The sequence below is a fragment of the Cherax quadricarinatus genome, chromosome 82 (assembly GCF_038502225.1).
Source record: "Cherax quadricarinatus isolate ZL_2023a chromosome 82, ASM3850222v1, whole genome shotgun sequence".
NCBI classification, from domain to species: domain Eukaryota; kingdom Metazoa; phylum Arthropoda; class Malacostraca; order Decapoda; family Parastacidae; genus Cherax; species Cherax quadricarinatus.
In genome coordinates, this window is record NC_091373.1 from 3,465,498 (window position 1) to 3,482,020 (window position 16,523).

Sequence of the window (16,523 nt, forward strand, 5' to 3'; positions counted from 1 at the left end):
TTATTACCTTCAGAAAGATTCTGTACCATTTCATAAGAATTTTTTTTTTTTTTAAGATTCTTGGACAGTGCGGAGAAGTTTCAGACCAAGTGTCTGGAAAGTGAAAGGTTTAAATAACTTTTTTAAATAACTTATATAAATTATCCCTCTCTCTCTCCATCTGCTGCCTGCCCCCTAAACATGTCCTCTATTTACTACATTGTAGCTCAGTTCTGTTTAATTAACATGTGTATACATTAATAAAACATTGTTCAATACTATTTATTAAAATATTGAACAAATACTCTTAGTTAATCAGAGGTATTCATAAGTCATAATAGTTTGCATCTCCTATTATTATTTATAAAATATATTTAAAGTTCTGAACAAATGATTTACGATTTTTTTTTTTAGAAAAACATTCACAAATGAGATACCTACTGTATACATACAGTATATACTTAATTATAATTAAACCACTTCATGTGGCTACCCTGATCTAAATGGCACTTTACAAGGTTAGGTAAATATTATCTTTGCTCTATCACACTTAAAATGAATGATTTTCCTGTCATACTCTGTGGTCTAGAAATTAATATGCATAAAGATATTGTTTCCATATTTGAAAATGCAATAATATAAACACTACACACCTGGTGCCTCTCGCTTGGTTCTTGCTCCTTGGTCACTCTTCTCAAATATGGCACAGTTTTTTCTACTCTCTTCTGTAGTTCCTCAATAGTCATATTTTGAAGTCTGTTGTAACTGCTGATTTTTGATGCAAGTGATGGAGAGGTGCACCGTTCCTCATTGGTTACTAAAACAGAATTCTCGTCTAAAAATAAAATAAGGAAAATGAGTAGTTAAAAGTTTACTAAAAATACAATTATACAGTTATTTTTTTTTTTTTTTTTATTATCACACCGGCCGATTCCCACCAAGGCAGGGTGGCCCGAAAAAGAAAAACTTTCACCATCATTCACTCCATCACTGTCTTGCCAGAAGGGTGCTTTACACTACAGTTTTTAAACTGCAACATTAACACCCCTCCTTCAGAGTGCAGGCACTGTACTTCCCATCTCCAGGACTCAAGTCCGGCCTGCCGGTTTCCCTGAATCCCTTCATAAATGTTACTTTGCTCACACTCCAACAGCACGTTATATATGGAAGAAATACAAAATAAACCTCCTCAGCATAGTAGAGATTTGCAGAGTTGCAGGACCATTTACGGGTTTAACTTTAGCGCTAGATTACAGTAGAGCCCCACTTATATAGCAGGTTAGGTTCCAGGCTATCTCTGAAAAGCAGCATGCTATTTTTTCCACTGATAAATGCATATAAATGCTAGATAAGTTTAGACTAACATATATTAAGTTAGCAATACAAAAGGCATTTAAAAAAGTAAAATACACACAGTACACTCGTTACCTAAAATATTTGTGGTCTTAGTGTAGGGTGAGAGATAAGCAGTGTTCATTGTAAGAAGTCAGGTGTGGTAGGTACCACCCCACCCACACATAATATACTACGACATTTAAAGTGCCCCGAAGCAATAAAATGCACATGCAGTACAGCCTTTCCTCACTTAACGACAGAGTTCCATTCCTAAGACCACGTCGGTAAACGAATTCATCGCTAATTGAGGAGCATACTAATGGTTATGGGTATGTCAACCATCTTTGATATATATGGTGCAGAGGTGACATTAAAATAACATTTCTGGCATATTTTTGAATGTTTGTGCAGTATTTTTTTTATTAGAACACTGGCCGATTCCCACCAAGGCAGGGTGGCCCAAAAAAGAAAAACTTTCACCATCATTCACTCCATCACTGTCTTGCCAGAAGGGTGCTTTACACTACAGTTTTTAAACTGCAACATTAACACCCCTCCTTCAGAGTGCAGGCACTGTACTTCCCATCTCCAGGACTCAAGTCTGGCCTGCCAGTTTCCCTGAATCCCTTCATAAATGTAACTTTGCTCACACTCAAATAGCACGTCAAGTATTAAAAACCATTTGTCTCCATTCACTCCTATCAAACATGCTCACGCATGCCTGCTGGAAGTCCAAGCCCCTCGCACACAAAACCTCCTTTACCCCCTCCCTCCAACCTTTCCTAGGCCGACCCCTACCCCGCCTTCCTTCCACTACAGACTGATACACTCTTAAAGACTTAATAAACTGTGTGAGTAGAATAGTAATATTCACTGTCCCCGTTATTTACTTGTTTATTTTTATTTCAAGTAGTGAGAGGGTGAGTAGTGTGGTGAGTAGCATAATGAGAGGTGAAGGTATAGTCACCAGTGACCTCACATTACCTACCTCTGCTAATCATCTCCTACCACCTCGCCTGCATATCCCACTGCTGCCACCATGTCATGTACGGGGGGGTAATGGAACGTAATGCATTTTGGGGGAATACGAAAGTAAACGGAGGGAGTCAGTAGGCAGGGGATATGCAGGCGAGGTGGTAGGAGATGATTAGCAGAGGTAGGTAATGTGAGGTCACTGGTGACTACACCTTCACCTCTCATTACTCTACTCACCACACTACTCACCCTCTCACTACTTGAAATAAAAATAAACGAGTAAATAACGGGGACAGTGAATATTACTATTCTACTCACACAATTTATTAAGTCTTTGTACAATAATATATTTGGAAACAGGAGTACATCATTGTGGTTTCAGATCAATGGGGCAGTACATATAAGCAGTGAGACAGGGAACACAATCAACTTGACCAAAATGAATATAACTTACAATATAGTTCAGAGGACAGTTTACCACAGGAACTAAGCCACAGGTCCCAAGACCTATACGGCACGAGTACTGCTCCAAGCCAGTACTCTGCCCAATGTCTCCAACAGAGAGCCCCGTCAGATCAGAGCTCTGCCCCACGCCGCAGCTCTGCTTGACTCTCCCTGCTCAGAGCTCTGCACACAGCAGCCGCTCCACTCGAAGTCTCCCGATCATGCTCTTCCTTGGGCTTATATGGTGGTCCAAGCACCCTCCACAATGAGGTGTGCACCACGTGTACGACCTGACGCCGAGATCTGACGCCAGTGACGAACAAAGGAGCTGAGACTTAAGCCGAAAAGGCGTGGCTGCTTAATCACTTGCCAAGGCAAGGTGACCATATAATTAGGTCTCCCTAGAGACCTCACAAGCCCAGCTGAACTACATCACAACCTTTCATATCTCAAATTGCCATAACTTTGCTTCTGTTGGCTGTAGCCTTATAAAAGTAAAGCGAGCTTTAGATTTATTAGACTAACAGAAGGGAGGGAAGGTGTTAGGGTCAATTGTTCATTAACCCTTTCAGGGTCCAGAGGCCAAATTTCAAAGTGTGCACTAGGGTCCAAGAATTTAAAAACAAAAAATTATTTTTTCTCATGAAATGGTAGAGAATCTTTTTCTGAAGGTATAAAACAAAAAAGTAAGAAATTTGATGGAAAATTGACGAAATTATACTCTCGCTAATTTTGATGTGTCAGCGATATTTACACATCGGTGCCTCTTCAAGGGGGGCTCCTTGGCGTGGTGAAGAGGCTCTTGGTCTGAGGAATTAGACCTGTCGGTCTCCTTCCTCAGACCGAACCTAATTACCCCCCAATCCCCCGTTCCTTATCCCATCCTCCCCTTTTTCCTTTCCTCCTCCCCACCCCTCCCTTTTGCCCTTCCTTTTTGGCCTTTTTTTTTTTTTCCCCACAGGCACACTAGTTCCTAGGTAGGGGAAAGGGTACCAGGGTCCATCCCATTCCGTTGAGGTTCTTGGGGGTGGCGTAGTTTCCCGTGGAATCTGGATTGCCTAGGGATGTCCCGATCCCTCTCCGGTATCCCGGAGAGTGGCTTTGGGTGTCTCGGGCGACTGGTGCATCTTTGGAAGCCACCTTTCGGATTCTGGGGGTGGTGGCCGAAGGAGGTATGCTTTGTGGCGGATTTCCGGCCGCCCTCTCTTTTGTCCACCGAGGTAGCACGGCAGATGTGAGGTTGCTATCCCGGATTGCCGGTTTACCGGCATGATGGGTAGGGTATGGCACGGGTTCCATGCTGCATCTGCGCTACTTGCGGTGCTGAGGTCCTCTTGGGCGCGGAGGGAGATTTCTGGCCCTTTCATTCCTCCTAGGAACTATCCCTCCCCGGTCCCCCCCTTTTTTTATTCTTTTTTTTTTTATTTTTCTTTTCTTTTTCTTTTTTTTTCTTAAACAAAAAGAAAGAAAAGTAACCTAACCATGGCAGCCCTAGTCCACGAACCTGCTACCCCCGGGCCCCTTCTTGATACCGCACCCCGTTCTGACCCCTGAATGGAGACAAATGGTATTTGGAACCTGACGAGCTATTGGAGTTTGAGCAGGGTAATATTTAGTGAAGGAATATAGGGAAACCGGTTATTTTTATATAGCTGGACTTCTTCTTTCTTTCAACACACCGGCCGTATCCCCGAAAGGAAAAACAAAAGTTACTCCTTTTACATTTAGTAATATATACAGCAGAAGAGGTTACCAGCCCCTTGCTCCCGGCATTTTAGTCGCCTCTTACAACACGCATGGCTTACGGAGGAAGAATTCTGTTCCACTTCCCCATGGAGGTAAGAGGAAATAAACAGGAACAAGAACTAGAAAGAAAATAGAAGAAAGCCCAAAGGGGTGTGTATATATATGCTTGTACATGTATGTGTAGTGTGACCTAAGTGTAAGTAGAAGTAGCAAGGCATACCTGAAATCTTACATGTTTGAGACAGAAAAATGGACACCAGCAATCCTACCATCATGTAAAACAATTACAGGCTTTCGTTTTACACTCACTTGGAAGGACGGTAGTACCTCCCTGGGTGGTTGCTGTCTACCAACCTACTACCTAGTGCTGTCTACCAACCTACTGCCTAGCTGGACTTGAGTCCTCTAAATGGGAAGTACAATGTCTGCACTCTAAAGGAGGGGTTCGAGATATTGGCAGTTTGGAGGGATATGTTGTGTATCTTTATATGTATACGCTTCTAAACTGTTGTATTCTGAGCACCTCTGCAAAAAGTGATTATGTGTGAGGTGAAAGTGTTAAATGATGATGAAAGTATTTTTGGGGGGATTTTTTTTTTTTGGGGGGGGGGGTTACCCTCACCCTCACCCTGCCTCGGTGGGAGACAGCCGACTTGTTTAAACAAACAAACAAACAAAAAAAAATCGCCACATTTGTGAACATGTGTTAGACCCACCAGCTGGCGTGTATTAGATGTGTAAGGTCATTTGTTTACTCTTGAACATCGGCAAAAATTTAACATTTCCACTACTTTAAGCTGTTTCAAGCCATTTCCAGTACTAAAACCAATCAAAATGATCTCTCTTTCTGTAATATATCTTCCATTCTATCAAATGAGGCAAAGAAATCGCAAGTAAAACTATAAAAAACATACGAAAAAACATTGCAAAGTCGTTGTTTTAATAAATTACGGTCATTTTTTTTTCTCGTGCACTGTGTGCTGCAGGATTTGTTTTATGTGGTGTACACATACCACACAGATGTATTCTCTCATATCTAGGCCCAAAGTTACTGTTCACAGCTTATCAGTGAGAGCTGAGCTCATGGCGTAGATCAACTGTTTGGACCCTCGACTCAAAGCCATAGAATTACAGCACGGACCCTGAAAGGGTTAAATCCAAATTATTAGATTTTTCTTCCATGACTGATACAACAATGGACAATTTTGAACTTGCAAGACTGTTCATTAAATCTGAAAATTAATTTACTAGGTGTACTGCAACAACAAACAACAATTCTAATTTAACTATCTCCATTGTTTTCGAATGTCGTCTGGCCACAGATTTTGTCTGTTAAATCTAAAATCCATTAAATCGAATAGACTTTACTGTAAGTACATACATACTGTATATGTATTTGGAATTAGCATGAGATTCTAAAAACAGACCATCCTTACTGAAGTGTGTTGAAGGATAAAAATTTAATTTTTGAATGTCATCTGACTTCTTGCATAATAGCAGAAAAAAAAAATCACACCACAAGTAACTTACATAATGGCCTATGTACAAACCTCTTACAGCTAACAGAGCAATGATAGGCCAAGCTTCTAAGTAATGATGTTTTTCTGGAATTCAATATCCAAAAGGTCAAATGATGACTATAAACTTTAAGGCAGAGGTCAAACAGTACTACAGGCAGGCTGTGCTTTTACAGCAAGTTAGGTTAGACTACTGCTGTAAAGAAAAAATAACTGGAAAGTGAAAGTATTTTTTTTTCACTTTTGAATGCGTATATAATTCCGATAACACATAAATAACAAAAAAAAGGCACGATACCGTGACTGGAACGATACACAAATAACCTGCACATAAAAGAGAGAAGCTTACGACGTTTCGGTCCGACTTTGTCAATGGTCCAAGTCGGACCGAAACGTCGTCGTAAGCTTCTGTTTTATGTGCGGGTTATTTGTTCCAATAACACATTTACACTATTATATATTAAGTGAGCAATAGACCTAGGCCTAAAAATGCATATACAGTACACACATTACTTACCTTAAATTATTTACATCCTTAGCTTATATTGAGTGGCGAATGTATTTATTGTAGGAAGTCTGAATAAATGAAGATTGAGTATAACTGAAAACTGCTGCATTAGCGAAATGCCATAAGGCGAAGTGTTGTAAAGTGGGACCCTCCTATGTATACATTTTTTTCAATCTGATAATTGATGAAGGAAAGAGGTGAGTGGGGCACTGAGACATTTATGGAGACCACATTATCCATGGCAATCAGGAAAATATATGAAGAGTATAATGGTACCAACACTCGTATGGATGTGAAACATGGGTTGTGAATGTTGCAGCAAGAAGGCTGGAGGCAGCTGAGATGTCATGTATGAGGGCAATGTGTGGTGTAAATAATCAGAATTTGTAGTTTGGAGATTAAGAACAGGTGGCGAGTTACTAAAAGTATTATGCAGAGGGATGAGGAGGGGTTGTTAAGGTTGTTTTTGATTTAGGGAAGCTGGAGCAAAATAGGATGACTTGGAGAGTGTATGTGGTGGAGGGAAGGCTAGGTAGGGGTCACCCTAGGAGAGGTTGGAGGGAGGGGGTAAAGGTTTTAAATGCAGGCCTGTTAGGAGTGGAGGCAAGTGGTTTTTATGACTTGAAATGCTGTTGGAGTGAGAGCAAGGAAACATTTACGAAAGGATTAAGGGAAACCAGTTACAGACTTCAGCCCTGAATGTGGGAAGTAGTGCCTGCACTCTGGAGGAAAGGTGGAGAAATTTGCAGTTTGGAGGGGCATCTGAACTAAAGTATTGGTGCACCTCTGGCAAGACAATGATGGAAAGAGTAATGGTGAAAGTGTTTGTTCTTTCTTTGGGACACCCTACCCCAGTGGGAAATGGCCAGTGTGTTAAAAGAATCAACCTAAATCACTAATATTTTTATAATATTCTAATACTTTGTGATGTCAACAATTAACCTCAAAATGATCTCTTTCATACTCCCTGAGTCTTGGTCTACAGTTAGATTTTGCTTATATTTGTAAATTTTATTTTATGGCCAAAAATTACCCCAAAACCATGTTTAACCCTTTCAGGGTCCGTGCCATAGATCTACAGCTTTACATTCAGGGTCCAAACTGTAGAGCTATGCCATGAGCTCAGCTCACTCTGATAAGCTGTGAGCAGTAAATTTGGGCCTAGATATGAGAGAATATATCTGTGGTATGTGTGCACCACATAAAACAAATCCTGCAGCACACAGTGCATGAGAGAAAAAACTGAGACTGTAATTTTCGATTAAAACAGTGATTTTGCAGTGTTTTTTTGTATGTTTTCTATAGTTGTATTTACAATTTCTTGGTCTCATTTGATATAATGGAAGATATACTACAGAAATAGAGATGATTTTGATTGGTTTAAGTACTGGAAATGGCTTGAAACTGAGGTCAAAGTAACAGAAATGTTAAATTTTTGCCGATGTTCAAGAGTAAACAAATGACCTCGTAAGTCTAATACATGACAGCTGGTGGGTCTACTATACATTCACAAATGTGGTTATATTATTTATACAATTATTACAGTATTGCATAACAGTAAATCTTCTACTTTTTGGTTTGAATAAAAATTCATTATGTGAATAAAAAATCAAAATGGAATTCATTTGTAAAGCCTGAAAACGTAACTAATGAACAGAGGAAATGTTAGTTTAGTGCCAGGAATACCTGCATTGTTTATCCTGGACCCTATTTTGAAATTGGAATATTTTGAACTTTGCATTAAATTGGCCAAATTACCAATTTCCGGTCACTTTATTTTGTTGATACAGTTGACTTGGCGATTTCTTGTGCTCAATCAATAGAATAGAAGTAATACTAGTGAAATAGCTAAGAATTTGGTTGACTGGAATACTGTAACTGCTCTAAAATAGTCAGTCAGCAAAATCGCCGATGTGTAAATATCGCTGACACATCAAAATTCGCGAGAGCATAATTTCGTCAATTTTCCATCAAATTTCGTACTTTTTGCTTTATTACGTTCAGAAAAAGATTCTCTACCATTTCATAAGAAAAAATAACAAAATTATTTTTTTAAAATTCTTGGACCCTGGTGCACACTTTGAAATTTGGCCTCTGGACCCTGAAAGGGTTTAACCCTTTCAGGGTCCAAGGCCCAAATCTGGAGTCACGCACCAGTGTCCAAGAATTTTCAAAAAAAAAATTTGTTATTTTTTCTTATGAAATCGTAGAGAATCTTTTTGTGAAGGTAATAAAACAAAAAGTACGAAATTTGGTGGAAAATTGACGAAATTATGCTCTCGCGAATTTTGATGTGTCAGCGATATTTACGAATCGGTGATTTTGCCGACTTTGACTCCCATTTTAGGCCAATTACATTATTCCAATCAACCAAATTCTTAGCTATTTCACTAGTATTACTTCTATTCTATCGATTGAGCACAAGAAATCGCCAAGTCAACTGTTTCAACTACAAAATAAAGTGATCGGAAATTGTTAATTTGGCCAATTTAACACAAAGTTCAAAATATTCCAATTTCAAAATAGGGTCCAGAATGAACAATGTAGGCATTCCTGGCACTAAACTAACATTTCCTCTGTTCATTAGTTATGTTTTGAGGCTTTACAAATAAATTACATTTTGATTTTTTATTCACATAATGAATTTTTATTCACACCAAAAAATAGAAGATTTACTCTTATGCAATACTGTAATAATTGTATAAATATCATCACCATATTTGTGAATGTATATTAGACCCACCAGCTGACGTGTATTAGATGTGTGAGGTCGTTTGTTTACTCTTGAATATCGGCAAAAATTTAACATTTCCGCTACTTTGAGCTCAGTTTCAAGCCATTTCCAATGCTAAAACCAATCAAAATCATCTCTATTTCTGTAATATGTCTTCCATTCTATCAAATGAGACCAAGAAATCGCAAATACATCTATTAAAAACATACGAAAAAACACTGCAAAGTTGCTGTTTTAATCGAAAAATCATGATTTCATTTTTTTTCTCTCATTATACACAGTGTGCTGCAGGATCTGTTTTATGTGGTGCACACATACCACATAGATGTATTCTCTCATATCTAGGCCCAAATGTACCACTCACAGTTTATCAGAGTGAGCTGAGCTCATGGCGTAGATCTACGGTTTGGACCCTGAACGTAAAGCCGTAGATCTACGGGACGGACCCTGAAAGGGTTAAGCAAAATCAGCGAGATTTTATTAATTTTTAAATTTTGTTGCAGGTTGTGCTGGAATTATCAAGAATGAGAACTATTACAAAACACACATGAAATTAGTGTATACTGAATACAAGTAGAAATTTTTTTGATTTTCTTGCCATCTTGCATATTCATGGGACAGAAAGAAGAGCCCAGCAATTCTGGCACAGTGCAAAACATTAACAGGTTTTCAATTCTCACAAAAAGATGGTAATAGACTACTTCCATGGATTGTGGCTGCCTACTAAACCACTGCATGAACATGACTGAAGCTATCAATATACAGGTAAAGTGCATATTATTCAATGTAAAAATTTATAACACAAGACAATCATAATACATTACCTTCACTAGAGAGTCCCTGCTGTGATTTAGCCAAGCTATTATCCAACTGCAGCATTGTTAAATTTTCTTCAAAATCCATAAAACTATTCATGTGTTCTGGATTTATGGTTGTTCTCTCTGAATAACTGCACTCTGGTTCATCCAGTTCCCATTCATATGGGCTCCTTTTGTCCCATTCACTTTTACTCTGCATTTGACTACAAACATTACCATAAAGGTTTATTTCTGAAGACAAAACCAAATTTGCTTTAAAATAGGTTGATTCACTAGACCTAGTTGCATCATCACTACAGCTTGCCTCTAAAGTACTACTACTAACTTTATCTATATCAGTACTGAAAGAATTTTCATAAGTTTTTTTGGTTTCTGGAGATAAATCAGCACTGCTAATTTTTTTCACAACTGATGTTATGAAATTCATAGTCTTAGAATGATCAAAGAACTGTTCATCAGATGATGCCTTTGATAATATGTCTACTTTATTACTCGGATTATTTTTATTTTTTTTAGTGTTAGTAATCCAGTCAGTTACTTTAGGCTGATTTTCTGGGACAGCAAATAACTTTGATTTGTAATTACACTTTTTAGTCTCTGGTTTAATTTTAATGTCTGTTGGCAAATTGTTACTGTCTTGGGAAACATTGTATATAAAATCCTGAGATAATGCTTTATCTGTATGTTTATTAAGCAGCTCCACTGCTTTATGGCACTTTTCAAGGATTGCAAGAGATTTCTTAGAGTTTTCTGACAATAGGTCACTCTTTTGTACATATTCCAGAGATGAAATATCACAACCTGAAATCACATCATTAAACTGAGGTTTAGATTTCTGTAATGTTTTCCTTATTAATGGCTGATCATTATTAAAGTCTATGGAATCAGATTCACTATTCCTGGTAGTACTTTCCTTAATTTTTGCTTCACTTTGGGAAGAAAAGCCTTCCATTTCTTTAATACGGACACTTCTACGACAAACAGATCCAGCTATGTCGGCATGTGATTTTGACTTGCTTGGGTATGTTTCTTCTGTATTTTTCGATAACTTTTCTAAACTCTTTCGTCTATGGTTTTCATCACTACTTTTTTTTTCTTCCTTTAATTTTCTCTTGGCATTAGCACCTTTTATATCCTTTCCTAATTTTGGTGTGGAATTAATGATTCCTAAGGTATCTTTCTTCAGACCAAATTGTAATATCTTTTCCTTGGAATCTATTTTGCTGAGAAGAATTTTCACTTGCAAACTTGGATCTGGCCTTGTTAAATCAGGTAACTCCTCACTCAAGTCAAAATCAAACGATTCTGTAGCATCATCTCCTCCCATGTTATATCCTGCATGTGTTCTATCTTCAAATCCAAAATCTTTTACTTCCATCTTTCCTTCAGTCTGATTTGTTACCTGTGGGCAAAAGAAAACATCACTAGCATTTTTCTTTGACTTTTTCCTTGAAGTACCCAAGACAGGACTGGGTGATCGAGAGGACACACTTTCTATCTTAAGGGCTCTTTTGTGTGCCTTTTCACAATTCTTCTTTGGAGAAACAGATGCCTTAAAAAGTTCAAATTTATTTTTAGCTTTTACAGTGTTTTTTTTTTTTGAGGTTTGTAAGTAGGACCTAGTAATATTTCCAGATTTGGAAAAATCTTCTAAACATTTCTCATTGTATTTATTTTTGTTATTCAAACATTTCTTTACTTCCAATACTTTGGATTTCTTCTTGGGCTTTACCTGTGAAGGTAAGCTGTCATTTAGTACAATATCTGAATATTTTTTAACACCAGTTCTATTAACCTCAACAGAAATGCTATCCAAATCAAATAACTGAGATTTGGCTCTATCATTTTGGGATTGAGACTCATCATCTGTAATCTGATTATCTATGTCAGAATCAAATGCCAGGATTGAGTGGGATACGCTAGATTTACATGAAGAGAAACTTTGTAAAGAGTCCTTCAATCCTTTGGGTAGTATACACTGATCCTTCTGACAAGCTTCCAGGCAATTATCACTAGAAATGTTATTTAAAACTTGCCTCTTGTTAGGATTTTCATTTTCCACATTAAATTTTATAGCTGCTGTAGATTCTTTCACTTTCTGCTTTCTGTGCTTTATCCTTGACTTAGAGGCCCTGCAAATAAATGTTTGTATCACTTAACAATCAACTAAAACTTTTAGAACAAAAAATTTGGCCCAACAAGAACATCCCAGGGAACTAATGAGGCTTTGTAAAAAGTACTCATTGAACCAAGAGATAACTGATCCCACTAGAAATTAAAATACCTTGGATTTGATATTCACAAGCAATGAGGAACTTATCAGTCATAAGTTACAAAAAAACAACATACTCTGATCACAACATCATAGAAGTTCAAACGAGTATTAACTCAGGGTTAGGAAACTGCATCACTAATGTTAGGATGGGATGTTCGGTGAGTTTAATTTTAACAACCATAGAATTGACTGGGAAAAAATAAACCTAGAGCTCTCAGACATCCTGGGAATCTGACATGAGCACCCTAAATCCTCACCAGTGCCTAGAGAAGCTGAATATAGAAGCATACAAGGTATGTATGAAGCATGTACCAACAAGAAAACCCAGATGATCAGATAGAGAGAGCATAGGAGATGGTACAGAAGAAGAAAACAGGTTACTGAATTGCTTAACACAAGTATGCTGCAACAGTGGAAAGACAGTCTTAGCTGAGAGATCACTGAATTAGAGCAAAAACTCTGGATGTCATACCTAACAAAAGTACAAAGGGCCATACAAGATATTGCAAGAAACCCAAAATATTTATTTCTATGCAAAATCCAACTGAAGAACTACCTGTAGAATTGGACCATTATTGAGAGGGGATTCGTATACTGACAATGAACAGGTAATGAGTGAAATCCTAAAAGAACAGTATGAATCAGTGTTCAGCAACCCACTAAATGACAGCAAGGTAGAAAATGCAGAAACATTTTTCACTCCTGCAGAAGGCCACAGAGATCAACTAGCTTTAGTACAACTCCTATAGATTTTGAAAAAGAAATGGATAACATGCCCACTCGCTCAGCACCTGGACAAGATTCATGGAATGCCTTGTTTATAAAGTGCAAAGTACCACTAGCAAGAGCCCTCAGTATTCTAGCTCTAGATGAAATACCAGAGGCTATAAAGAGTGCACACATAGCTCCTTTGCATAAAGGAGGTAGTAGAGCACTAGCTAAAAATTACAAACCAGTAGCCCTAACTTCTCACATCATAAAAATCTTGTAATCTGCCATCTCATCTTTGAGATGGCAGATTACAAATTTCACGGACCAGCACAACCAGCATGGTTTTAGAGCAGGACGATCATGCCTGTCACAGCTGCTGAACCATTATGACAATTACGGAGGTGTTGGAAAACGACCAAAATGCAGATGTGATTTACAGATTTTGCAAAGGCATTTGACAAATGGGATCATTGAGTGATTGCACACAAAATGAGGGCCATGGGCATTATGGGGAAGGTAGGCAGATGGATTTTCTGGTTCCTAACATACAGAACACAAAGTAGTAGTAAACAGAGCAAGATCCAGCATCAGCGAGGTAAAAAGCTCAGTGGCCCAAGGCACTGTCCTGGCACCTCTGCTGTTTCTCATCCTCATAGCAGACATAGATAAAAACACCCATCACACTTTTGTATCATCATTTACAGATGACACCAAAATAAGCATGAAAGTCACTATGGTAGAGGACACTGAAAAATTACAGGAAGACATAAGCAGTGTTTTCCAGTGGAAAGTGGGGAACAATGTGACATTCAATGGTGATTTCCAGCTGCTTAGGTATGGAAAGAATGAAGAACTCAAAAGGAACACTATATACAAAACTCAAGAGGGTCACCAAATAGAACAAATGGAACACGTAAAAGACCTGGGAATAATTATGTCAGCTGACCTTTCTTTTAAAAGAGTATATGGAGAGTAAAATAAAGGTGAAGAGTGGTGAGAGTGCGCAAAAGGAGAGCAGATGATAGTGGGAGAGGCAATGTCAAGAAATTTTGCTGAAAACAAGAAAAAAAAAATTTGGAGAGAGATAAAAAAAGTTAAGAAAACCTAGGAACGAATGGGTTTGTCAGTTAAAAACAGTAGGCGAGTTAGTAGATAGCGAGCTGGAGGTATTGGGTAGATGGCAGGAATATTTTGAGGAACTTTTAGATGTCGATGAACAAAGGGAGGCGGTAATTTCATGCACTGGCCAGGGAGGTATAACATCTTTTAGGAGTGAAGAGCAGGATGTGAGTGTAGGGGAGGTGCATGAGGCATTACGCAGAATGAAAGGGGGTGAAGTAGATGGAACTGACGGGATCGTGACAGAAATGTTAAAAGCAGGGGGGTATATAGTGTTGGAGTGGTTGGTATTTTTGTTTACTAAATGCATGAAAGAGCGGAAGGTACCTAGGGATTGGCAGAGAGTATGTAAAGTTTAAATTTGCTCAATATATATAGTATGCACTCGTACTACTGTGTGTGTGTGTGTGTGTGCGCGCGCGCGCGTGTGTGCGTGCGCGCACGTGTGCGTTCATGCGTATGTACTCGCCTAATTGTGGTTGCAGGGGTTGATTTGTAGCTCCTAGCCCCAACTCTTCACTGGTCACTCCCTGCTCTGTGAGCTTTATCATACCTCCTCTCAAAGCAATTTATGGATCCTGCCTACACCTTCCTTTCCAGACTATTCCACTTCCTGACAACTCTGTGACTGAAGAAATACTCCCTAACATCCCTGTGACTCGTCTGAGTCTTCAACTTCCAATTGTGACCCTTTACTGGTGTGTCTCAGCTCTCAAACATCCTGTCCCTGTCCACTTTGTCAATTCCTCAGTATTTTATGTTATGCCCTCCCCACCCCCATTCCTCCTGTCCTCCAGTGTCATCAGGTCTATTTTTCTTAACGTCTCCTTGCAGGACATGCCCCTTAACTCCAGGACTAGTCTCATTGCAAACCTTTGCACTTTCTCTAATTTCTTGACATGCTTGGCCAGATGGGGGTTCCAAACTAGTGCTGCATACTCCAATATGGGTCTCATGTACACTGTACAGAGTCTTGAATGACTCCTTACTAAGATGTTGGAATGTTATTCTTAAATTTTCTAGCCGTCCATATGCTGCAGCAGTTATTTGGGTAATGTGCACCTCAGGAGATGTGTTCGGTGTTATACTCGCCCAAAGAACCTTTTCCTTGAGTTAGGTTTGTAGTCTCTGGCCTCCTCAACTGTATTGTCTGCAGTCTTTGCCCTTCCCCAATCTTCATGACTGCACTTGGCAGGGTTGAACTCCAGGAGCTATTTGCTGAACAAGGCCTGTAGCCTGTCCAAATCTCTCTGTAGTCCTGCCTGGTCCTCCTCTGATTGAATTCTCATTAAACTGACGCACTTCTGAGTCTATTCCTTCCATCACATTCTCATATACCAGAAACAACACTGGCCCTTGGACTGACCCCTGTGAAACCCCACTCATCACAGGCGACCACTCCGACACCTTGTTGAGTACCATGACTTGCTGCTACCTTCCTGTCAGGTGTTCTCTGATCACTGCAGTGCCTTCCCTGTTACACATGCCTGGTCCTCCAGCTTTTGCACTAATCTCTTGCGTGGAACTGCATCAAAAGCCGTCTTACAGTCCAAGAAAATGTGTGTACACTCGTGTATTTGTGGTTGCAGGGGTCAATTCATAACTCCTGGCCCTGCCTCTTCATTGATCACTATTAGGTCACTCTCTCCCTGCTCCATGAGCTTTATCAAACCTAGTCTTAAAATAGTAAGTATGGATCCTGCCTCCACTACGTCACTTCCCAGACTATTCCAGTTCCTGACAACTCTGATTGAAGTAATACTTTCTAACATCCCTATGACTCGTGTGAGTCTTCAACTTCCAATTGTGACCCGTTGTTTCTGTGTTCCATCTCTGGAACATCCTGTCTTTGTCCACCTTGTCAATTCCTCGCAGTATTTTGTTATCACATCTCGCCTAACCCTCCTATCCTCCAATGCTGTCAGGCTGATTTCTCTTAAACTTTCTTTGTAAGATATTCCCCCTAGCTCTGGGACTAGTCTTGCACTTTCTCTAATTTCCTGACGTGCTTGACCAGGTGTAGGTTTCAAATTGGTGCTGCATATTCCAATATGGGCCTGACACATGGCGTAGAGTCTTGAACGATTCCTCACTGAAGTATCGGAACGCCATTCTTAGGTTTGCCAGGCACTCATATGCTGCAGCAGTTATCTGGTTGATGTGTGCCTCAGGAGATGTGCTTGTATTATATTCACCCCAAGATTCTTTTCCTAGAGTGAGGTTCGCAGTCTTTGGCAACCTAGCCTATACTTGTCTGTGGTCTCCTTTACCCTTCCCTCATCTTCATGACTTTGCATTTGATGGGATTAAATTTGAGGAGCCAGTTGCTGGACCAGGCTTCCAGTGTGTCCAGGTCTCTTTG

At 39.3% G+C, this 16,523-nt stretch overlaps 1 protein-coding gene and 1 long non-coding RNA gene across 6 annotated transcripts in view; one reads left to right on the forward strand and one right to left on the reverse strand.

Annotated features, from left to right (window-relative positions):
* Nucleotides 1–16,523, forward strand: part of LOC138855129 (uncharacterized) — a 114,521-nt gene that overhangs the window by 41,795 nt on the left and 56,203 nt on the right. The window contains exon 2 of the long non-coding RNA XR_011394292.1: nt 9,742–10,003. This is a non-coding gene — a long non-coding RNA (uncharacterized lncRNA). The remainder of the gene's footprint in view (nt 1–9,741; nt 10,004–16,523) is intronic.
* Nucleotides 1–16,523, reverse strand: part of LOC128702881 (uncharacterized) — a 56,059-nt gene that overhangs the window by 8,169 nt on the left and 31,367 nt on the right. For 4 of the 5 annotated variants that reach the window (XM_070102521.1, XM_070102520.1, XM_070102522.1 and 1 more), the window contains 2 exons: nt 10,063–12,188; nt 633–814 (listed from right to left, as the gene is read on the reverse strand). In XM_070102521.1, coding sequence (XP_069958622.1) covers nt 633–814; nt 10,063–12,188 — 2,308 coding nt within the window. The remainder of the gene's footprint in view (nt 1–632; nt 815–10,062; nt 12,189–16,523) is intronic. The other variant, XM_070102519.1, reaches the window with a different exon arrangement.